Source organism: Brachyistius frenatus, unplaced genomic scaffold (genome assembly GCF_029030835.1).
Source record: "Brachyistius frenatus isolate BFR_SWC_R1_liver_20210118 unplaced genomic scaffold, ASM2903083v1 Contig_329, whole genome shotgun sequence".
NCBI classification, from domain to species: Eukaryota; Metazoa; Chordata; class Actinopteri; family Embiotocidae; genus Brachyistius; species Brachyistius frenatus.
In genome coordinates, this window is record NW_027210928.1 from 148,419 (window position 1) to 173,647 (window position 25,229).

The 25,229-nt window shown below is 41.9% G+C and overlaps 1 protein-coding gene across 1 annotated transcript in view; it reads right to left on the reverse strand.

The window, feature by feature from the left end:
* Nucleotides 1-20,255, reverse strand: part of gabrb1 (gamma-aminobutyric acid type A receptor subunit beta1) — a 41,420-nt gene extending 21,165 nt beyond the window's left edge. Inside the window, exons 1-5 of the mRNA XM_069723474.1 lie at nucleotides 19,774-20,255; nucleotides 19,601-19,692; nucleotides 19,463-19,530; nucleotides 7,596-7,816; nucleotides 394-476 (exon numbers count right to left, since the gene is read on the reverse strand). Of these exons, the coding sequence (XP_069579575.1) occupies nucleotides 394-476; nucleotides 7,596-7,816; nucleotides 19,463-19,530; nucleotides 19,601-19,692; nucleotides 19,774-19,853 (544 nt within the window). The 5' untranslated portion in view covers nucleotides 19,854-20,255. The remainder of the gene's footprint in view (nucleotides 1-393; nucleotides 477-7,595; nucleotides 7,817-19,462; nucleotides 19,531-19,600; nucleotides 19,693-19,773) is intronic.
* Between the last annotated feature and the right edge of the window lie 4,974 nt (nucleotides 20,256-25,229).

Here is a 25,229-nt window from a genome sequence, read left to right on the forward strand (position 1 = left end):
AGCCGGGATCTGAAGAAGTTCTACTGACAACTGCATCTGTAAATCTCATCATTTATTCTTATTGTCCTCTTTGTGATCTTAAGGAAGGTAAACACATCAATTTCATAACCGTGCAGCTCGACCTGCTGTAGGTCAGCACAACTTCCTGTTCCTGCATGATGACATCACTGAAACAGTCCAATCATTGAGTGACCTGCCAGTCTACATCACATTTAGTCCTGATACATCAGAACACAGTGGACCAGAAATAAAAGACGAGTGTAATTATTTATCTGTTGTTTGTTTCTGTGGTTTCTACCAGCTGACACAACACACACACACACACACACACACACACACACACACACACACACACACACACACACACACACACACACACACACACACACTTACAGCTCTCGATCTCCAGGGTGCAGTTCTGCTCGTCCAGTGGGTATCTGCGCAGGTCCATCATGCAGGCTGCTGTTGTGGTGATCCTGAAGGGGAAAAAAAAAGTTTTAAAGTCTGAAAAAATATTCTTTATTTCTATTCATAAACTCACACCATGACCTGTCCAGTGTTTCAGTCTCAGAGGATTAAAGCATGATATTTCCTGATATTAGTTAATTTTATTCAGTGATCCTCATTACAGCTGTTGATGGACTTGCTGTACAGTTAAAGAGTCACAGCAGAGATGATAAAACATCATTTCATAACTACGACAACACAGCAGGCTGACTATATCGAATGTGATGTAAAGACACAGAGTATCTAAAGGTGATGGAGGAGCTCTAGTCATTCAGAAAATAAACAGGACAAACGATCCCCTCGCACCTCATATCCTGCAGTAATCAGCCCACACAGCAGAGATCTCTGCAGCCTCCTCAGTGAGGAACCATCAGTTAAACCCGCATGCTGCTATAGTTCATCAGAAGGACCTCTGTGATATAAAATATTGAACATGTTTTCACAGAGCAGTGATGTCATGAACAGCTCAGGTGTGACTGCAGCTTGTTTCTCTGCAGGAACTAAAACAGACGACAGGTGAGCTGATGATGTCAGACTCCCTCTGATCATTAGTTCTGAAAACATCAATAAAGAGCTCAACTTTGCTGAATGATAAAAGAAGCTGCAGACACATGTTAGTGTGGGGAGGAGGAGGAAAAAGAGGAGGAGGAAGAAGAGGAGGAGGAGAAGGAGGAAGAGGAGGAGGAGGAAGAAGAGGAGGAGGAGAAGGAGGAAGAGGAAGAGGAGGAGGATGTAGTCATCGGACTGTCTAACCCTCCACAGGGAACCGTTGTTCCTGCTGGGTGAGACCTCGAGTTCATTATGAAACTATTAGAGCAGCTGTAGCCAATCAGCATTGACCACCGTATGTTCATAAACTGTACCGATGCTGCAGAACTACGACAATAACAGAAGTGATGACGAGCTGCTGCAGAGATGAAGAACAGCTGAATTCACGTGTTTCGTTAGGTAATAAGTCAGCAGTAATAAATATGATATATTACATAAAGTCTGATATGTAAGAATGACTTCAATATATCTGCTGTCTCAGCAGAGGGAGGTTACTGGATGGATAACATCTCCATCACCTCCATCACCTCCGTCATCTCCATCACCTCCATCACCTCCATCACCTACATCACCTCCATCATCTCCATCACCTACATCACCTACATCATCTCAATCACCTACATCACCTACATCATCTCCATCATCTACATCATATCCATCATCTCCATCAGCTACATCATCTACATCATCTAAATCAGCTACATCATCTACATCACCTACATCATCTCCATCATCCACATCATCTACATCACCTACATCATCTCCATCACCTACATCATCTCCATCAGCTCCATCATCTACATCACCTACATCATCTACATAATCTCCATCATTTCCATCACCTACATCATCTCCATCATTTCCATCACCTACATCACCTACATCACCTTCATCATCTACATCATCTCCATCACCTACATCATCTCCATCACCTACATCATCTCCAATACCTACATCATCTACATCATTTACATGATCTCTAACTCCATCATCTATAACGCTTGTGTGTGGTCTGTAGAGGAATCCAAAGAGAGAGTGGAACATTCATATTAAGTCACATCTGACTGTAAATAGTAAATAAACCCTGATAACCACAGTGTGGTCCTCATATGTAATGTCAGTTAGATACTGATCCAGGACCAGCATGTTGTATCACCGTATTAAAATCTGCAGCTCAACCCCACAACTACAAGAAAAGTGTCTCAGCTGAAAAGTGCCCAGTCATCACTCCTCTCAGCAGTCAGTTATTGACAGCGAGGCCGACTGCTTCCTCTCGTCATGGTGCTGGTGCTGCTGCACAGGGCTTGGCTGTGTGTACTGCAGCACGAGAGGCTCCGTGAATGATTCACCAGCTGGATGCAGACAGACACACACTTCAGCTCTGAAGAGGAACGCTCTCCATGACAGTCAGCTGATAATAGATGATGTTGGAGGAACAGGAAGAGAACAGCATCGAGCCAATCATGCCATTCATGTCATCAAGTTATATGTATGATCTTATTTACTGATGATGACACGAAGAAACAACTCTGAGTTTAACTTTTGCTCTTTTCCTGGCAGAGAGACATCATATTGACGTGTATAGTCACAAATGTTAAGTTATTTTTTTAATTATTAGTGAAAAAGACCAACGTTTAATGTCTTGTGAGTCAAGTTGTAACTCTGGATTTTCAGTTACTTAACAATGACACCAGGGGGCGTGTCTGCTTCAGTCAGACGGAGAGCAGCTCAGAACGAACACATCTAACATCTCTTTTCGCTGGTTCCTGTACAAAACACCTCCGTAGTGATTTTTACATCATCACAATGTATTTCTAAGTACTTTAAATGTCTTCTCTATGTCGTTTTGACAAAGTTTGCTGCCAAAACCAGTCATTTTTTTCAAGTTAGAAACGTGTCTCCACCACAGTGAAGTCTTGTTAGCTCCCGGCTACACCGTGTAATAAAATGGTGGCTTTAATATCGACATGTTGTTTTTATGAACCTCTTTGTCAGGTTTAACTATACTGAAGTTCAGTTTAAATTTAGAGTAAAAAATTTGTAAGTGTGTTCAGTCAAAATAGAATGAGTTGGTTCAACTATCCACTAAAGCCACTGGTCAGATATACAGTAATTTTGAAGCAAATAAGCCACATTGACTGTTTTATACATCAGCAAATAGCACATTAGCTAACTAATCCTGTCCCTTAACAACAATGTAGTTAATACAACGAACTAACTGACGATCCACAACGTACAATTAATATGTTGTGGATTGAATTATTCATGGACGGTAGTAAATTAATCCCTGAAGTTATAATGTTAGTTGTGTGATTTTGTAATGGAAGTTGAAATAAGGAGAGAAGAATCATTTATAATTGTGTTTAATAAAGACGGAGAACAGCCGAACACATCTAACATCTCTTTTCTCTGACTTCCTGAAAACAGAAAGTATCCTCTGCTTCCTGTAAAACTGGAAGTATCTTCTGCTTCCTGTAAAACAGGAAGTGTCTTCTGCTTCCTGTAAAACTGGAAGAATCTTCAGCCTCCTGTAAAACAGGAAGTATCTTCTGCTGACTGGTGACTCCAGTCTGTGAACTGTAACCTCTGATGGTCAGCATATTGTTGCGTGTTGTTATTTTTGTGTTATCTCAGATCTTTGTGTTATCTCAGTTCTTTATTTGTTATCTTAGATCTTTGTGTTATCTCAGATCTTTATTTGTTATCTCAGATCTTTGTGTTACCTCAGTTCTTTATTTTTTTTTATCTCAGATCTTTGTGTTACCTCAGTTCCTGGTGTGTTATCTCAGATATGTGTGTTATCGGATCTTTTTTTGTTATCTCAGATCGTTGTGTGTTATCTCAGTTCCTCATGTTATCTGACATCTTTGTGTGTTATGTCAGATCTGTGTGTGTTATCTAAGATTTTTTTAGTATTATCTCAGTTCTTTGTGTTATCTCAGTTCTTTGTGTTATCTCAGATCTTTGTGTTATCTCAGATCTTTGTGTTATGTCAGTTCTTTGTGTTATCTCAGTTCTTTGTGTTATGTCAGTTCTTTGTGTTATCTCAGATCTTTGTGTTATGTCAGATCTTTGTGTTATGTCAGATCTTTGTGTGTTATCTCAGTTCTTTGTGTTATCTCAGATCTTTGTGTTATGTCAGATCTTTGTGTGTTATCTCAGTTCTTTGTGTTATCTCAGATCTTTGTGTTATCTCAGATCTTTATTTGTTATCTCAGATCTTTGTGTTACCTCAGTTCCTTGTGTGTTATCTCAGATATGTGTGTTATCAGATCTTTGTTTGTTATCTCAGATCGTTGTGTGTTATCTCAGTTCCTCGTGTTATCTGACATCTTTGTGTGTTATGTCAGATCTGTGTGTGTTATCTAAGATTTTTTTAGTATTATCTCAGTTCTTTGTGTTATCTCAGTTCTTTGTGTTATGTCAGATCTTTGTGTTATCTCAGATCTTTGTGTTATGTCAGATCTTTGTGTTATGTCAGTTCTTTGTGTTATCTCAGTTCTTTGTGTTATGTCAGTTCTTTGTGTTATCTCAGATCTTTGTGTTATGTCAGATCTTTGTGTTATGTCAGATCTTTGTGTGTTATCTCAGTTCTTTGTGTTATCTCAGATCTTTGTGTTATGTCAGATCTTTGTGTGTTATCTCAGTTCTTTGTGTTATCTCAGATCTTTGTGTTATCTCAGATCTTTATTTGTTATCTCAGATATTTGTGTTACCTCAGTTCCTTGTGTGTTATCTCAGATATGTGTGTTATCAGATCTTTGTTTGTTATCTCAGATCGTTGTGTGTTATCTCAGTTCCTCGTGTTATCTGACATCTTTGTGTGTTATGTCAGATCTGTGTGTGTTATCTAAGATTTTTGAGTATTATCTCAGTTCTTTGTGTTATGTCAGTTCTTTGTGTGTTATCTCAGTTCTTTGTGTTATCTCAGATCTTTGTGTTATGTCAGATCTTTGTGTGTAATCTCAGTTCTTTGTGTTATGTCAGATTTTTGTGTTATCTCAGATCTTTGTGTGTTATGTCAGATCTCTGTGTTATGTCAGATCTTTGTGTGTTATCTCAGTTCTTGGTGTTATCTCAGTTATCTCAGATCTGTGTTATGTCAGTTCTTTGTGTCTTATCTCAGATCTGTGTGTTATGTCAGTTCTTTGTGTTATGTCAGATCTTTGTGTTATCTCAGTTCTTTGTGTTATGTCAGATCTTTGTGTGATCTTTGTGTTATCTCAGTTCTTTGTGTTATGTCAGATCTTTGTGTTATCTCAGTTCTTTGTGTGTTATCTCAATTCTTTGTGTTATCTCAGATCTTTGTGTGTTATCTCAGTTATTTGTGTCTTATCTCACATCTTTGTGTTATCTCAGTTCCTTGTGTGTTATCTGACATCTTCGTGTGTTGTGTCAGATCTTTGTCTTATCTCAATTCTTTGTGTTATCTCAGATCTTTGTGTGTTATCTCAGTTCTTCGTGTTATCTCAGTTATTTGTGTTATCTCAGATCTTTGTGTGTTATCTCAGTTCTTCGTGTTATCTCAGTTATTTGTGTTATCTCAGATTTTTGTGTGTTATCTCAGTTCTTCGTGTTATCTCAGTTATCTCAGATCTGTGTTGTCATATCTTTGTGTTTCTCAGATCTGTGTGTGTTATCTCAGATCTTTGTGTTATCTCAGTTCCTTGTGTTATCGCAGACCTTTGTTAAATCAGTTCTTTGTGTTTGATCTCAGTTCTTTGTGCGTTATCTCAGATCTTTGTGTGTTATCGCAGATCTTTGTGTTATCTCAGATCTTTGTGTGTCATGTCAAATCTTTGTGTTATCTCAGTTCTTTGTGTGTTATCTCAGTTCCTTGTGTTACCTCAGATCTTTGTGTTATCTCAGTTCCTTGTGTTATCTCAGATCTTTGTGTTATCTCAGCTCTTTGTGTGTTATCTCAGATTTTTGTGTGTCATGTCAGATCTGTGTGTTATGTCAGATATTTGTGTTATCTCAGTTCTTTGTGTTATCTCAGTTCCTTGTGTTATGTCAGATCTTTGTAAGTTATCTCAGATCTTTGTTATCTCAGTTCTTTGTGTGTCATGTCAGATCTGTGTGTTATGTCAGATCTTTGTTATCTCAGTTCTTTGTGTTATCTCAGTTCTTTGTGTTATGTCAGATCTTTGTGTGTTATCTCAGATATTTGTGTCATGTCACATCTGTGTGTTATCTCAATTCTTTGTGTTATCTCAGTTCTTTGTGTCTTATCTCACATCTTTGTGTTATCTCAGATCTTGGCATGTTATTTCAGATCTTTGTGTGTTATCTCAGATCTTTGTGTGTTATCTGACATCTTTGTGTGTTATGTCAGATCTTTGTGTGTTATGTCAGATCTTTGTGTTATCTCAGATCTTTGTAAATTATCTCAGTTCCTTGTGTTACTTCAGACCTTTGTAAAATCAGTTCTTTGTGTTTGATTTCAGTTCTTTGTGCGTTATCTCAGGTCTTTGTTTGTTATCTCAGATCTTCGTGTTTAACCCTGCAGCTCAGCTTCATTTCCCACTGCCAGCATTTCAGAAAAGTTTCGACAGTTGATCTGGTGAGATGGTCGTTTCTCCTTTATTTTGTGCTTCCAGTGTAGAAACGTGTCTCTGTTGTTAAAATGCTTTATTGATTGTCTGTTTTGTGTTTCTTGTTGTTTCCTACTTTGTGCTGTAGACAAACCTAACAGTTTTCTGTTTTAGCTGTTAAAAAAACACTCGTCCTCCAGATGATTTCCTGTTTCATATCACACACAGAGAGTATTGATGTGATGTACGATCAGGACTCTGTTTTATGGTGAAAAGCGAGCAGCCTAGCTCTTCCTGTGGCTGACTTCCTGCTCAGAGCTCACTGAGTTTTTTCAGTGAAGAGCTGCTTCTTGAATGCCGTTCATAAGTCTGCTGAGATATCTGGAATCACAAGAAGCTCACAGCGACCGCCGTGTCCGGACTGGGACACCATGCAGCTGCTTCTGGTGGACTCTGAATGCTTTATTTGACCGTTTCCTGACTGTTACACTGAGTCTACAGCAAAGGAAGGACAGCAGCACCTTCAGTCCTCTGTCTGTTTCTATACAGGAAGTCCTCTGCCAGTATTATTCGAAACTTATCTACTGCAGCAGAAAATACACTGAAACAAACACTGCAGTCACAAATTCTAACTGCAGGACAATAAACCTAAAGCATCAATAAATTAAATTTAAGTCTTATTAATTAGTTTCATGCTGCTGCTTCACATCAATAGTTTTTATCCCTGGAAGACCTTTATTGTGAAGGAGATAGAGGAAATGCTATTTGTCGGTCACACGTCTCTTCACACACGACAGATCCAGCTGCATTCCTGAGTCCATTTTAAATATGTTTCACAAAGGATGTTTTTTTTTAAATAAAGTGAATATGATTATGGAGGAATAATGAAGCACCTTTACAGACCCAACATGGACCTGGAACATTTGTATCATCTCATGAGGGACCCACCACCACTGGTCAGGTATAAAGTATAATATATATATAAATAAAGTAAACATGTCTCACCTGAGCCCGTAGAGCACGGTGCCATCAGGGTGCAGGCGGATCATGCGGTTCTTGACGGTCACCCCGTGGACGAAGGACTTCTTGTCGTTTATGAAGTAGGTGTCGGGGACCCACAGCTGGTCAGCCACCCGGTTGTCCAGTGTCAGGTTGAGTGGGATACCAGTGTAGGACAGACGCTTGTCCCTCCAGGACTGCTGGAAGTACATGGTGATGGTGTAGTCCTGATGGAGGGGAGGGTGAGAGGGGGGAGGGGGGGATTTTGGACCGCTACATGAATAATGTCATCACTGGTTTGTACTTTAGATGTTCAGACATTTCAGATTAGAAACAACAAAATTTCAGATCTTCTTTTTCAGGGAAGTAGAACTGTTGTTTCTTAAATTAGTTATTTTAACATTTTTAATCCACCACAGAACAAAAACTCTCATATCAGAGTTCAGAAGGATATTTAGCGAGAAACTGACTGAAAGACTTCAGTGTGAGTCTGACGGCTACTTTAGAGCTGACCAGCTGACCAGATGATCAGATGACCAGATGACCAGCTGACCAGATAATCAGATGACCAGATAATCAGATGATCAGATGACCAGCTGACCAGATGATCAGATGACCAGCTGACCAGCTGACCAGCTGACCAGATGATCAGATGATCAGATGACCAGCTGACCAGCTGACCAGATGACCGGATAATCAGATGACCAGCTGACCAGATAATCAGATGATCAGATGACCAGCTGACCAGATGATCAGATGACCAGCTGACCAGCTGATCAGATGACCAGATAATCAGCTGACCAGATGATCAGATGATCAGATAATCAGCTGACCAGATGATCAGATGATCAGATGGCCAGCTGACCAGATGATCAGATGACCGGCTGACCAGATGACCAGCTGACCAGATGATCAGATGACCAGCTGACCAGATAATCAGATGATCAGATGACCAGCTGACCAGATGATCAGATGACCAGCTGACCAGCTGACCAGATGATCAGATGATCAGATGACCAGCTGACCAGCTGACCAGATGACCGGATAATCAGATGACCAGCTGACCAGATAATCAGATGATCAGATGACCAGCTGACCAGATGATCAGATGACCAGCTGACCAGCTGATCAGATGACCAGATAATCAGCTGACCAGATGATCAGATGATCAGATGATCAGATGGCCGGCTGACCAGATGATCAGATGACCGGCTGACCAGATGACCAGCTGACCAGATGATCAGATGACCAGCTGATCAGATGATCAAATGACCAGCTGACCAGATGACCAGATGATCATTCAGACGGGAGAAGTGAAATCTTTCTGAGATCTTCCTGTAATACTTCACCTCTGGCAGCGTCTCCACAGCAGGATCTGTTTGGTCAAATCTGCTGTTAAACAGCTGGAGACAAACAGGTGAAAACCAAAATCCTTTAAAACCATGTAAATCATTTTCTCTTGTCCCAGAATCACTGACCGCTCCAACACTGTTGAAATGCCTGAAACATCTGGTCAATAAAGAGACTAAAACTGAGCTGAAACTCAGAGACCTGTGTCAGAAGGGAAAAAAAACACGATGTCAGGAGACTTATTGAATAAAAGTGGTGAAACTAAAAAATCAAGAACAAATAATGTGAGGATCTGAAAACATATCATCATGTATGATTTATATTACAGCAGCTCCAGAGAGCCTCGCAGGCGCTCTGATGAGCGACTCATCAGACTGCAGGTAGCGTTGCATCGCTGCTCTGAGCTGCAGAGCCGACGTTAACATTCCTCTCAGCCTCCACGCTTATAGCCTTCACTGCACTTTGGAAAGATGTTGATGTCTGCGTTTCCCAACACGCTGGAGGGAAAGTAACTTTGTGAAAAAATGGAAAGGCATGTGGACGGGAGCGGGAAGGGAGGGTTGGGGCACGAGAACCCTCTGTGGTCAAAGCACAGCACCAATACAGAGACCAGGGAGGTTACATCATGAAGACAACCGCTGCAGTCTGCAGAACTCACTCAAGATCTCAGTATGTTTATACTAAACATACCAATATCTAGCTATGGAATAATATTCACATCATTATATTTATGCTTATTAATGCTTCCTTCTTACATACTGGTGCTTCACCAGTCAGCTTCAACCACAGCTGTCAGCATTTCTAAAGCTCCACCTGCATCCACCTGTACCCTATGAGTCCAGTTTTATCCAGAGATGTGTGAAGCTCCGCCCCCCTCTCCCGGCTGAATTTTCCTCCCTGGTTTTTCCTTCTGGAGAGCGACATGCTCAGTCTGGATGTCAAACATTGGAGCTACACAAAATAATCCTCCTTCAGTGTTTCTCTTGTTTACTGGTTGGAAGAACATGAGAACAGTTTAGTTTCCACATATGTTGAAAACATATAAACATAGAAAGCAGAGAATCAGTGTCTCTTCATTGACCTCAGCGTGGTTTCACACACGTTTTTAACTGTCTCAGTAAATATTGCACCGTTAAATGTCCTGCTGTGATGAGACAGAAGCATGAGCCACTGATTGGTTAATAAACTGATGACATCATTTCTCAGTAGGCAGCAGGGAGAAAGTGATGCCTCATAGAGCTGGGACACAAGAAGGAGGACAACCTCTGTGTGTGTGTGTGTGTGTGTGTGTGTGTGTGTGTGTGTGTGTGTGTGTGTGTGTGTGTGTGTGTGTGTGTGTGTGTGTGTGTGTGTGTGTGTGCGCGCGCGTGTGTGTGTGTGTGTGTGTGTGTGTGTTACAGTCCCTCCGGGGATGAAGCCTTTCTAAGAGGCTATTATTAGAAGCAGCTGTTCCCCTCAGCAGCAGCTCGGTCATCATGGCCGTGGCTCCTCAGTGTTTCGGAGTGACGGCGTTAACGTGTGCTGAATACTGAGCTGACGGAGGAGCTCCTGCTGCACCACCCTGCACTGCACCGGTGGAGAACAGGCTGCTGGTCTGCACGTCTACTGTACCTCTCTGTCCATAATGCAGCAAACATGGACACCTCCAGCACGCAGCCCTCTGCAGCGCTGCGTCTGACCTAATTCTTCTCCACCGGAGAAACAGAAGGAGCTGCCTTCAGTTTGGATCTGAGAAAAACTGCAGCAGAGCTGAGAGGGAAAGTCGGACCACTTCAACACTTCAGTGCAGAGTTACTGAGCAGAAACATGCATGTTGGATCACATGACTGTAAAATCCCTCTTCATGGAGCTTTTCAGCCTCTTTTAGGTCGCGGGTTTGGTTTGAAGGAGCTGCAGGTTTACTGTCGCGGTTCAGCATCACGTTACAGAAACCTCAGAAACTCCAAATGAAGGCTGCATGTTTACAGCAACGCTCTGCTAGCATCCCTTCAATCAACTAGAAAACTCAAATATTGAATTAAACTTTCGTAAATTGGCTTTTGTTTGGTCAGTCAATTATTTTAAATTATTTTTACATTTTTATGAAATGTTGGACCGAAAAATGGAAACTTTATAAATTATAACAGTTATATTTCTAATACTGTTGGTTGTTTAAGGGCGTTTAACATTACATTAAAACTCAGATTTATATATCTTATATTAATATAAAAATGTATGTTGACAGAAAGAAAATAGAAGTTGCTTTGGAAAAAGAAATCTGATAAATGTGATCTAATAACTGTGATCTAATAAATGTGATCTAATAACTGTGATCTGATAATTGTGATCTAATAACTGTGACCTGATAAATGTGATCTGATAAATGTGATTTAATAAATGTGATCTAATAACTGTGATCTGATAACTGTGATCTAATAAATGTGATCTAATAACTGTAATCTGATAAATGTGATCTAATAAATGTGATCTAATAAATGTGATCTAATAATTGTGATCTGATAAATGTGATCTAATAAATGTGATCTAATAACTGTCTTCTGATAAATGTGATCTAATAACTGTGACCTAATAAATGTGATCTGATAACTGTGATCTGATAACTGTGATCTGATAAATGTGATCTATTAAATGTGATTCCATAAATGTGATCTAATAACTGTGATCTGATAAATGTGATCTAATAAATGTGATCTGATAACTGTGATCTGATAACTGTGATCTGATAACTGTGATCTAATAAATGTGATCTGATAACTGTGATCTAATAAATGTGATCTAATAAATGTGATCTAATAACTGTGATCTAATAACTGTGATCTGATAACTGTGATCTGATAACTGTGATCTTATAAATGTGATCTAATAACTGTGATCTAATAAATGTGATCTGATAACTGTGATCTAATAAATGTGATCTGATAACTGTGATCTAATAAATGTGATCTAATAACTGTGATCTAATAAATGTGATCTGATAACTGTGATCTAATAACTGTGATCTAATAAATGTGATCTGATAACTGTGATCTAATAAATGTGATCTAATAAATGCGATCTAATAACTGTAATCTGATAAATGTGATCTAATAAATGTGATCTAATAAATGTGATCTAATAATTGTGATCTGATAAATGTGATCTAATAAATGTGATCTAATAACTGTGATCTGATAAATGTGATCTAATAACTGTGACCTAATAAATGTGATCTGATAACTGTGATCTGATAAATGTGATCTATTAAATGTGATTCCATAAATGTGATCTAATAAATGTGATTTAATAAATGTGATTTAATAAATGTGATTTAATAAATGTGATCCAATAACTGTGATCTAATAACTGTGATCTAATACATGTGATCTAATAACTGTGATCTGATAAAGGTGATCTGATAAATGTGATCTGATTGTGGTGACGGGGTGTGGTTAGCTCAGCTGCAGGAGGTGGAGAGTGGGAGGAGTGGTTCAGGGAACGGTGCCGGACAGGTGTAATGAGCACAGCTGAGCCAAATACTAACTGATGAGCTCTCCCCTAATAAAGGGGAGCAGGGAGAAGGAGGAAGCGGTTGCACGAGGACATTGGTGTATGGGCTGGGCAAATAAAAGCATTTTACACCTGAACGTACGACTGAGCGTGTCATCTGTGTCCAGGAGAGACCCCGGTAGCACCAACCTTGTTACACTGATAAATGTGATCTAATAACTGTAATCTGATACATGTGATCTGATGAATGTGATCTGATAAATGTGATATAATAAATGTGATCTAATATTTGTGATATGACAAATGTGATCCAATAACTGTGATCTAATAAATGTGATCTATTACATGTGATTCCATAAATGTGATCCAATAATTGTGATCTAATAAATGTGATCTAATAAATGTGATCTAATAAATGTGGTCTGATAAATGTGACCTATTAAATGTGATTCCATAAATGTGATCCAATAACTGTGATCTAATAACTGTGATCTAATAAATGTGATCTGATAAATGTGATCTGATAAATGTGATCTATTAAATGTGATTCCATAAATGTGATCGAGTTAATTTTTAAAAACAAATATCACTCTGTTTAAACTATCTCTTATTATTAAAGTATTTTTTCATTATTTTAAAGATGAGCTGCAGCAGCCTGTGATCTGTCAGATAGAAGTGACTCAGCAGTGTCGTTGCTATGGTTATGGTCAACTGATTTATATTGAGCCTCTGACCCACACTTTGTTCCAGGTGTCCTGATGTAAGGTTTTAATGGGGACCGGCCAGCCAATCAGAAACAAGTCCTACCTCTGAATGATGTCAGAAACGTCTCTGCATGATGTCATAAAGCTATATTTTCATATCACTGCATCAGAAGGTTAATAATGACTGATGACATGCTAACAGAGACACACACTGACACCAATCACACCTTTTACTGTTGCCAAACCAACCAGCATGCTCCAACCCCCCACCTCCTTTCCCCCTTGTTTCCACGCCAACCCCAGCATGCGCTCAACTTAGGTAGGAAGTGATGATCAAGGATAAATCAAAACTATGGCAGGAGTGAAAACAAGGACGAGAGGAATGATTTCAAGAAACAAACAGTGAGACTGCTGTGTTAGAGATGCACAGAGGGGTCCTTCAAACAGCAGGGCCCTTTAAACGGTGGGGCCCTTTAAATGTCGAGGCCCTTTAAACGGTGAGGCCTTTTAAATGTTGAGGCCCTTTAAACCTTGGAGCCCTTTAAATGTTGAGGTCCTTTAAACGTCGGAGTCCTTTAAATGTTGAGGTCCTTTAAACGTTGGAGTCCTTTAAACAGTGGGGCCTTTTAAATGTCGAGGTCCTTTAAATGTTGGAGTCCTTTAAACGGTGGGGCCTTTTAAATGTTGAGGTCCTTTGAACGTTGGAGTCCTTTAAACGGTGGGGCCTTTTAAATGTTGAGGTCCTTTAAACAGTGGGGCCTTTTAAATGTTGAGGTCCTTTAAACGTCGGAGTCCTTTTAAATGCTGAGGTCCTTTAAACGTCGGAGTCCTTTAAATGTTGAGGTCCTTTAAACGGTGGGGCCCTTTAAATGTCGAGACCTTTTAAACGGTGGGGCCCTTTAAATGTCAAGGCCCTTTAAATGTCAAGGCCCTTTAAACGGTGGGGCCTTTTAAATGTTGAGGTCCTTTAAATGTCGGAGCCCTTTAAATGTTGAGGTCCTTTAAACGTCAGAGCCCTTTAAATGTTGAGGTCCTTTAAACGTTGGAGTCCTTTAAACGGTGGGGCCCTTAAATGTTGAGGCCCTTTAAACGGTGGGGTCCTTTAAATGCAGAGGCCCTTTAAACGATGGGGGCCTTTAAATGTCGAGGCCCTTTAAACGATGGGGCCCTTTAAATGTCGAGGCCCTTTAAACGGTGGGGCCCTTTAAATGTCGAGGCCCTTTAAACGATGGGGCCTTTTAAATGTCGAGGCCCTTTAAACGGTGGGGCTCTTTAAATGTCGAGGCCCTTTAAACGGTGGGGCCCTTTAAATGTTGAGGCCCTTTAAACATCAAGGCCCTTTAAACATCAGGGCTGTCTAAAAGTCTGGGCCCTTTAAATGTCGAGGGCCTTTAAATGTCGGGCCACTTCAAACTAAATGACGAAGTCACCATTGGATGGCAGAATTCCTGTATCCACTTCAGATTAAAAGCCATAGTTTCAAATTAAAAGCCCCTTAAGAGTTTCATACATAGTTCAGCCATCCGCTCGCTTCTGACTGATTTAATTATGCCGACTAACTGGGATTACATTGATGCGGCTCATCACAGGACCATTGAGCTCCATTATCAGCACACAGAGGAAAACAGGTACCTGACGGAGTACTGACTACTGATGCAGTGGAGGAACCAGAACCAGAACAGTTCCACCACCCTGTTCACAGCTGCTCCAGGTTCTTCTGATGTAAACATGTCTCCTGTTCCTGAAGACGTCTGTCACAGCACACCATTTGTCAGGTTTACTTATTCTAACACATCTTCTAAATAAAGATCATTGTTTTGTTGGTGTGAAACATCTGAAGTGTTCTCAGATCAGCTGTCAGTTCACTTGCAGATCAGCTGTTAGTTCACTCAGATCAGCTGTTAGTTCACTCAGACCAGCTGTTAGTTCACTCAGATCAGCTGTTCATGACACGAAAATCCTCATTCACAGTTTCATGACCAGCTGCTGATGAATCCTCCAGGAGCCTTGTGATGATGTTGTCCGTGTCATAAAGATCAGAACTAATGCAGTGACATGCTCCGAGACTGTAGCACTGGGTCAGAACACTTCTGTTCTACTGTTCCTCATCACAAACTCAAACAACTGTTCAGCTGCACACAGGTTCTAACAGAACCCACAGAAACTCGATCAGAGGATCCGATTCTCTCTTTGAACACCAAATGAAATGACTGGTTGTGTTTCGGTGAGTTTTCAGGATGAATGTTTTCATGATTCTTGACCTTTGACCTTCCTGTTACACCTCAGAGCCACAGGAACAACTCACACTCATCCTAAAGTTCAGTCCACTGTCAGTTTTATGGATAAATGTCTAAATGTGCTGTTGATTTATTGATGATAAAAGCTGCATTCTCTGATAGCACCTTTAAAAATAGAACTGTGTTCATATCTATCACATCCTGCATTTACATGCGAAGACCAACGGCTTTTGGTGAGCTGCTTATAAAAGATGAAAACCTCTTCAGCACTTATATTAAGACAAGAGAAATCACTTCATCATATATGTGTGTGTGTGTGTGTGTGTGTGTGTGTGTGTGTGTGTGTGTGTGTGTGTGTGTGTGTGTGTGTGTGTGTGTGTGTGTGTGTGTGTGTGTGTGTGTGTGTGTGTGTGTGTGAGCTTGTTGCAATGACTTAAATGATATTTTCACTAAATAATGCACTCATTCCATGTATGTGTGTAATTAATGCAATTAAGAAAAATAATCTACATATCATTTTTGACACAACTTCCACAAATTCAGTCCGGTAGCAGATTTGTTGTGTTTGGACACTTTGTGATCTCTTTTAATTTAAAAGACTGACTTTTAATTTAAAAAGAGGGTTTTTAATTTTAAATGAGGGCTTTTAATTTGAAACAGACAAAGGATGTGGTGTCCTGGTGCAGCCCGGTGGTGAACCGTTGATCCTTCGGTGGGTTTCGTGTCTGCAGGCCTCGCTGTTACAGTCCAGCCTCAAATATTTTATTCATGTCATCAACCTATTTCTGTTTCTGCTGCGTCGGACACAGTCACGCTACTTTCTCAGCTCTCTGAGGGTTTCATGAAGGGTGGGGCTTGTCTCCAGCTGGAGTGGAGCAGAGGAGGGACAGGTGAAGTGAAGACAACTATACTAATTTCTTTAAGTCCAATAAAAGCCAACCAGATTCATTCATTGGTGAATGTGACATCAACACCAGCCGTCCTCCAGTGACAGCAGTGACTTTGTTCACTGAGTCAGCAGTTCTGTCAAACCTGACCTGGTTCCTGTCAGACGGACAGAGAACAGTAGGAAGGACGGGAAACACAAACACAATCATCCAAGATCCAATCTTTCAGTCCCCTGTTGATTCATGAAGACTCCCCTGGATTATGTTCAGATCAGATCAGCTTCAGATCAGGTTCAGATCAGGTTCAGATCAGATTAGGTTCAGATCAGATCAGGTTCAGATCAGGTTCAGATCAGATTAGGTTCAGAGCAGATCAGGTTCAGATCAGATTAGGTTCAGATCAGATCAGGTTCAGATCAGATCAGATCAGATTCAGACAAGATCAAATCAGGTCAGGATCAGATTCAAATTCAGATCAGATCAGAGCAGGTTCAAATCAGATCAGATCGATCAGGTTCAGATTCAGATCAGATCAGAGCAGGTTCAGATCAGATCAGATTCAAATCAGATCAGATCAGAGCAGGTTCAGGTTCAGATTCAGATCCGATCAGATCAGAGCAGGATCAGATCAGATTCAGATCAGATTAGATCAGAGCAGGTTCAGATCAGAGCAGATTCAGAGCAGATTCAGATCAGATCAGATCAGATCCAGATCAGATCAGATCAGATCAGATCAGGTTCAGATTCAGATCAGATCCACATCAGATCAGATCAGATCAGATCCAGATCCAGATCAGAGCAGAGCAGAGCAGGTTCAGATCAGATCAGATCCAGATCAGATCAGAGCAGGTTCAGATCAGATCAGATCCAGATCAGATCAGATCAGAGCAGGTTCCTGAGAGAAACATCAACTCTGACAACATCATGTGACCTTCATCTGAACTCAGTCAGAGACACAATGCAGCCTCCACTACATGAAGGACGGGGACGTGTCTCACAAAGACTTCATAGCGGAGCACACGGTGACGTCACCTTCTATCGGCTCACATTGAGTCCAGGAGACGACGGTTTGATGGAGCTGCTCTCTGCAGGTTCGCTGCTCTACAGACTCCGACGACTGAAGACAGCTGGAACCAGGCAGGATGTTCAATTGCACACATTATTCATGTTTCTGTTTATTGTATTTAAACTCTGAAAACATCTCAGTCCGACCACAAAGTTTTATTTTCTTAAAATAAGTTTCTGTTTGGACAACTGCGGAATATTTACTCAGTAAAACTCTTGGAGCAAAAATCAGTTCACTGCACTGGATTTTAAATTCAAAGTTTCAGGACTGAAGAATAAATGATGGATAAATATGGCGGCTCTAGTTTCTGTCTGCAGTTCTGTGCTTCAGGTTAATAACATCATCACACTAAAGCTGAACCTGCTGTGACCCTCCATAAAGACTGCAGGATATGACATCATTACAGAGAGAAGAACAGCTGATGACAGGTTTGACCTCGATCTACACAGAACTTCTGAAACAGCAGTTTCAGGATGTAGAAGATCGGATTACAAACAGAAACGGTCTCAGTCAGAACACTGCAGAACTACAACATCACCACAGTCACAGGATGAGGCCTGCAGACCTCTCACAGGCTCTGCTGCAGTCTGGGTCAGGACCAACTCTGGTTCTGGACCAGTCCCTGCAGGATCACAAGAATCAACAGCAGTACAACCAATCAGATCACAAGAATCAACAGCAGTACAACCAATCAGATCACAAGAATCAACAGCAGTGCAACCAATCAGATCACAAGAATCAACAGCAGTACAACCAATCAGATCACAAGAATCAACAGCAGTACAACCAATCAGATCACAAGAATCAACAGCAGTACAACCAATCAGATCACAAGAATCAACAGCAGTGCAACCAATCAGATCACAAGAATCAACAGCAGTACAACCAATCAGATCACAAGAATCAACAGCAGTACAACCAATCAGATCACAAGAATCAACAGCAGTACAACCAATCAGATCACAAGAATCAACAGCAGTACAACCAATCATCATCTCAGAGGAACAATAGAACGATTCAAACTCCAAACATGACTTCTGATCCAACCTGGTATCCGAGTGTGATACACCTGTCTGTCCACTAGAGGACTCCACCTGTCTGTCCATTAGAGGAGTCCACCTGTCTGTCCACTAGAGGACTCCACCTGTCTGTCCACTAGAGGAGTCCACCTGTCTGTCCACTAGAGGAGTCCACCTCAAATTCAGCAACCAATGTCTTTAAAGACATTTATGTCACCTTTTCACACACATTGAACCTAATTTCCTTTCAGACAGTTCTGGTTCTGATCAACCCAAAACACACAAACCATCTCCTCACTTGGACACTGAACCACATTAAATGACCTCCGTCACATGACCTGTGTCCCAGGTCATACATGTGTGAAATTATCAGGCCAACACAACATGTAACATAACTGACACGGATCTCTAGACTGATGTGGTGATAAAATACTGACAGAACCAACAGAACCACTGAGTCTTTATTTTAAATGACACTTTATATTCAGTTGCAGACATGTTGTGTCGTGTGTGTGTGTGTGTGTGTGTGTGTGTCCAGTCTCTGTGTTGTTCCCCACACAGCTGTCTCTGCCACACTGTGTCCAGTCAGTGGACATGTCGGTCCTGACTGTTTTATCAGGGATGTTGTCCATCCTCTGCGTGGACGTTCAGATGAAGCGTCTCCTCGTACGGAGCAGATTCTGTGTTTGTGGGTCTCCTGTCTGACACACGTTATATAATTACTGCATCGAGGCCACAGCACGTCTTTATTTTACATCTTTGGCTCCTTCTGTCTGTTTCCTACAACGAGCTGCTGTCACCGTCTCTGCAGGACGGGACGGAGACCGTGAGGGGAATCACTAAACACCATCCTCTGTCTGTCTGTCTCTCTGCCCCCCATCTCTTGTCCTCTGGAGTCTGCCTCTCCATTTCTCGTTAATTCGAGCCTCCTCCGGTTGTGACACCGGGGAAGTGCCCCGTGCATACGGATTGGCTTTGACACATTGCGGATCTCTCCATGGTGCTGAAAGGGGGGGGGGGTTCTCTATAGTTTCCTTCAGGAGCGGCGCTGCACCAAGAGGCGGACCAGACTCACGCGGGTTTCTAACCTCTCGTGTGTCACGTGGGAGCAGCAGGTAACTTACCATGTTGACTTCAGACACCATGTCGATGCTGGCGATGTCGATGCTCATGCCGACGTCCACCGGGGCGCCTGAGAGCAGACAGGGAGCATTAGTACGCAGAGCAGCCCATCAGGCTGCAGACCACAACCCGCTGCTTACCTCCGAAATCAGGCCGCAGACGGATGTCGTAGCCCTTCAGCAACTTGTCCACGGTCACTTTCACATACGACATGTTGCTGGGCTCGTTGGCGCTGCGGACAGGAACACATGTCAGTGAACATGTCCGGGCCTGTCGGACACAGGACGGGACATACTGTTCTATCACAGCTCACCTTTGGGCCCCGCAGACCGCAGAGACCAGCAGAGACCCGCAGCAGAACCACCAGCACCCGCGACCCGCACTAATCCACATGGTTCTCTCCGCAGCCGAACACCTCCAGACCTCAGAGCTGCAACTCAGGCTGCAGTATCAGCCCCGCAGTGGCGCATGCGCGACGTCTCACCAACATCCAAGTGTCCGCGGCGAGATCCGAGGAGAGCAGAGAGGATGAAGAGGAGCCGAGGATGAAGAGGAGGGAGATATCTCAGACACGGATTGACCTGCTGACTGAAGGTTCTTCAGTGTCAGTGAATGACCTGCACCCTCCGTCACAGCGCACGAGCTCCTCCCGCTGCCGCTCAACCTGAAGAGGAAATAAAATGAGCTCTGACCGCGACGAGCCGGTCACCTTTAGGAGGAGGAGGAGGAGGAGGAGGAGGGGGGGGAGCAGCACGAGCACGACCGAGGAGGACCGACGCATCTTCGGTCTCCGCCGAGCGGCGTCACCGACTTCATTTACCGTCTGAACCCAGAAATACACACAAGACATGTTATATCAAATGAAAAAAAATAATTCTCCGATTTATTCACCTTCCAGCATCTCATCACGTGGAAGTGATTTGCATTACATTCAGGACAAAGATGAGCCCAATCAGCCAGACGGTGGCGCTATAATTAAGGCCTAAAAGTTCAATGTTTAAAAGGCCACACCCCTCCTTTTAGGTCAAACTTCCTGGAACATAATCTCATATTTATGATGCCTTTTTTAAAAAAAATTAAACTTCAGAAATAAATAGATTTATTAGAGCCTGAGCATCAGTGCGAAAGCCCTATTGTTTTTCGTAACGATGTTATTTTTCTTCTTGGTCGTTAGTCGTTCTTCTTGCGTAAAATTATTTTCCTTTTTGGAAGCTTTATCATATTAAAAAATTCATGAAAGTGGAAACACATTTGTCTCCCGGTGAAAAATGACACTTTTCATACGTTCACATTCTACGTCGAGCTGGTTGATCCCATGAACCTAAAATCGGGTCACAATAATCTAAACATGTAGTTGATGATATATTGAGACATTGTTCGACTTATCAATGGGCGTCGCAGTGACGATGCGGCAAAGTTGCATGTCTCGCCGTGACACAGGAAGTTGATGTTTAAGGTCAAAGGATGCTTCAAACCTCACGAAATGTGTCACATAGTGGTGCGAAAAAGTGTTTGCCTCCTTCCTGATTTCTTTGCATGTTTGTCACTTAAATGTTTCAGATCATCAAACAAATTTAAATATTCGTCAAAGATAACACAAGTAAACACAAAATGCAGTTTTTAAATGAAGGGTTTTATTATTAAGGGAGAAAAACAATCCAAACCCACATGGCCCTGTGTGGAAAAGTGTTTCCCCCTAAACCTAATAACTGGTTGGACCACCCTCAGCAGCAACAACTGCAATCAAGCGTTTGTGATAACTTGCAATGAGTCTTTTCCAGCTGTGGAGGAATGTTGGCCGACTCATCTTTACAGAGTTGTTGTAATTCAGCCACATTGGAGGGTTTTCCAGCACCAACCTACTTTTTAAGGTCATGTCACAGCATCTCAATAGATTCAGGTCAGGACTTTGACTAGGCCACTCCAAAGTCTTCATTTTGTTTTTCTTCATCCATTCAGAGGTGGACTTGCTGGTGTGTTTTAGATCATCGTCCTGCTGCAGAACCCAAGTTGGCTTCAGCTTGAGGTCACGAACAGACGGCCGGACGTTCTCCTTCAGGATGTTTTGTTAGACGGTAGAATTCATGGTTCTATTTATCACAGCAAGTCTTCCAGGTCCTGAAGCAGTAAAACAGCCCCAGACCATCACACTACCACCACCATATTTTACTGTTGGTATGAGGTTCTTCTTCTGAAATGCGGTGTTACTTTTACACCAGATGTAACGGGACACACACCTTCCAAAAAGTTCAACTTTGGTCTCGTCAGTCCACAGAGTATTTTCCCAAAAGTCTTGGGGATCATCAAGATGTTTTCTGGCAAAAATGAGACGAGCCTTAATGTTGTTTTTGCTCAGCGGTGGTTTTGGTCTTGGAACTCTGCCATGCAGCCATTTCTGCCGAGTCTCTTTCTTCTGGTGGAGTCATGAACACTGACCTGAACTGAGGCGAGTGAGGCCTGCAGTTCTTTGGATGTTGTCGTGGGGTCTTTTGTGACCTCGGATGAGTCGTCTCTGCTCTCTCGGGGTAATTTTGGTCGGCCGGCCGCTCCTGGGAAGGTTCACCACTGTTCCATGTTTTCTCCATTTGTGGATAATGGCTCTCACTGTGGTTCTCTGGAGTCCCAAAGCTTTAGAAATGGCTTTAGAAGCTTTTCCAGACTGATAGATCTCAATTACTTTCTTTCTCATTTGTTCCTGAATATCTTTGGATCTCAGCATGATGTCTATCTTCTGAGGATCTTCTGGTCTACTTCACTTTGTCAGGCAGGTCCTATTGAAGTGATTTCTTGATTGAGAACAGGTGTGTCAGTAATCAGGCCTGGGTGTGGCTTGAGAAATTGAACTCAGGTGTGATAAACCAGTTAAGTTATGTTTTAACAGGAGGGGGCAAACACTTTTCCACACAGGGCCATGTGGGTTTGGATTGTTTTTCTCCCTTAATAATAAAAACCTTCATTTAAAAACTGCATTTTGTGTTTACTTGTGTTATCTTTGACTAATATTTAAATTTGTTTGATGATCTGAAACATTTAAGTGACAAACATGCAAAAAAATTGGAAATCAGGAAGGAGGCAAACACTTTTTCACACCACTCGCCAGCGCCCCCTGCTGGAGACAGGAAATGAGACAAAAATAGCAACTTTAAGCGGGTATACGCGGTCCCTCACACGCTGCACGTCGGGGAGGCGGCGTGCAAGAGTGCAAGGGCTGTACATCACTGCTTGCACTTTTCATTCTGTTTGTGTTTACTAAAACAGGAAAAACACTTTTCAGCTGGAAACCTCCACTCATTACATTTGTCTTTTCCTCCAGCAGGTGGCAGCAGTCATCTACAAACTGAGTCCCAGTTTTTTTTTTTTTTTAAAGGCCACTGTCTCTGTCCCACCTCCAACCCCATCCCCCATGAAAAGTAAGCACCTTTCTTTTTTTTTCTTTCTTTTAATTCTTTAACGCCGGTCTGTCTTCTTCCCACGGATGCCGTTCTGTGACTACTTCCTGTCGGCCCGTGAGCCGGTCTGTCTCCCTGTTGATGCTCAACATGACCACCTTGCTGTGATTTGTCCCTTCGCCTCCATGTTTGCCCTGTTGACCCTCCAAAATGTCCTGCGGTCGTTTTAGGGCACCTTTGTGCTCTTTAAGTCTGGTGAATCTTGGTCATTATTAATTTAACATGTAAATGATTGAAACCTTAAGTTCTGAGAAACTCCAAGTCATTCTTTAATTTTATTTCACTGCAATCAGTAAAATATCTCTAACAGTTTTGAACTCTAAATGTAGATTATAGTTCGTGTTCAGCTACATTCATGTTTCTACTCACCACTCAGCATCATGGTGGCTGCAGGTTGCCATGACAATGGCTATCATCAGTTGGGCAACTCAACCTTCCAGGTGCAACTACAAACTGTCGGAGGAAAATTGCTCCTATATAACTGATCTGTAGCTGACCCTAGGTCCTTGTATCTGCAGTGTGTTCTTGAAGGGAAAACGGGTATATCCAACCCACATGTCCCTTCTATGTAATCAATCCGTGTTTGTGTCCAGCAGTGTTTTTCTACCCCGGGGGACACATGACCTTTCTCAACTAGAATCCACGGTCCATATGTGCAGATGACCGATGACCGATGTATATGCTGAGCGCCCTGAGGGGTGAAGAAGAGGGCGCCTCCTGATGAAGATATAAGGCCGCTCTCCTCACAAGGAGGGGTTAGACTTTCTGGACTCTCCGAGTGTAGAAACTCTCCAAAACTATTCAGCTGAATAAGTGTCCTGTGACTCTATTTAAATCTAATGTACTTGCTTGGCTCATGTTTGACGATTTGTACGCTCTTATTTTCCATATTTCATCTTATAATAAATACTCAAACGACAGCGAGCTTGAGATACTTTTGATTTCTCACAAGGAAATACATTAATTTCCACCACACAAACTGTAAGTGAGATCTTCATTAATCTGTTGGAGCTGTACCACAAACTTCTGTATCACCATGGTTACCATGCTGTGACTCCATCTGATCAGCTGGGATCACTTCCAGTATAATAACTTTATTTGTTGCGTTTCCAGAATAAATATTTAAAAGTGTTATTTCTAGGTGTGACAAGACTTATTTGGCCAGAAAACTGTCCATCTAACTTTTACTTTGAAATATTGAGTTTGCTTGTGATTGATTACATTTTTCACTGATATGCATCGACGTAAACATTCTGGCCATAACATCTATCTTTGTCTGTATTTAAACCAAGTTTTTTTTTTCTTTCATACTAGATTTGATTAAATTAAACTTAGTTTTTATTATTATTTGTGCTGCTGTCAACAATCATCTCCACCCAGATTTAAACCATGTTTAATTAATTACTTCAGTATTCATTCTGTATTTAGTTAAATGCTGTCTGGTCTCTGCCAAGTTTATTTCCAGGTAGGGGGTGTGTCCAAATTTAAGATTTGACATGTTGGGAGGCCTCCCAGCAGGGGGCGCAATCTCCCCCTGCACAGCAGCATTGGTAGATCATAGTTCTATTAACTGACAACACTCAGACATGGTGACGTTTTGGTTGTTCTTACTGTGGGATGGGGGATGGGGGGGGGGGGGGTAAACCTGACAGAGATGACTCCGCTCAAATGTTGCTGAAGAAGAAAGTTTATACTCGGCTTTGGGTATATTCTTAATTCTCCCTCCAGTGGTGATGAAGAGCTAATCAATATGTTCAGTGTGCCCTCAGCTGAGGCTGACAGGGTTACTCATGGACCTTCTATTGTATTACTGAGTCCTACTTTGGTCCAGGATCCTCAGAGTGGAACCAGTTTTCTGAGTCCTGTCACAGGAGCCCTGTCGGTTGGACACTGCAGTTGTTGTTGTTGTCGTCTGTGGTTGGACTGTTGCAGGACACGCGGTCCACCTGAGGACTTCACTGGGGGGCGGGTCATGGAACAAGATGGCAGCTGCTCCAGCCATTTCCATGACGTCAGAAGAAGTGATGGGGTCCAGCATGTCTGGAGAAGATGGCGCCACCTCCCTGATGACGATCTCTCTGCTCCTGTGATGTCCTGAAGGTTCTTTTATTTTCTCGTCATCACATCCTGAGCAGAGAATAAAGTCCCTGTTTTCATCCAGTTTCTGTTCTTGGGTTCAGTCAGCGGTGTCTCCTGACATGAAAACGTCCAGCTGGGCTCTGAACTCCTTCCTCTTCCTCGTGAGTAATGTCATGACAACATGTTACATGTGTGGTTTCCATGAACTGAAGGTTGATGTCTTTCTGTCTGTTGTCTCGTG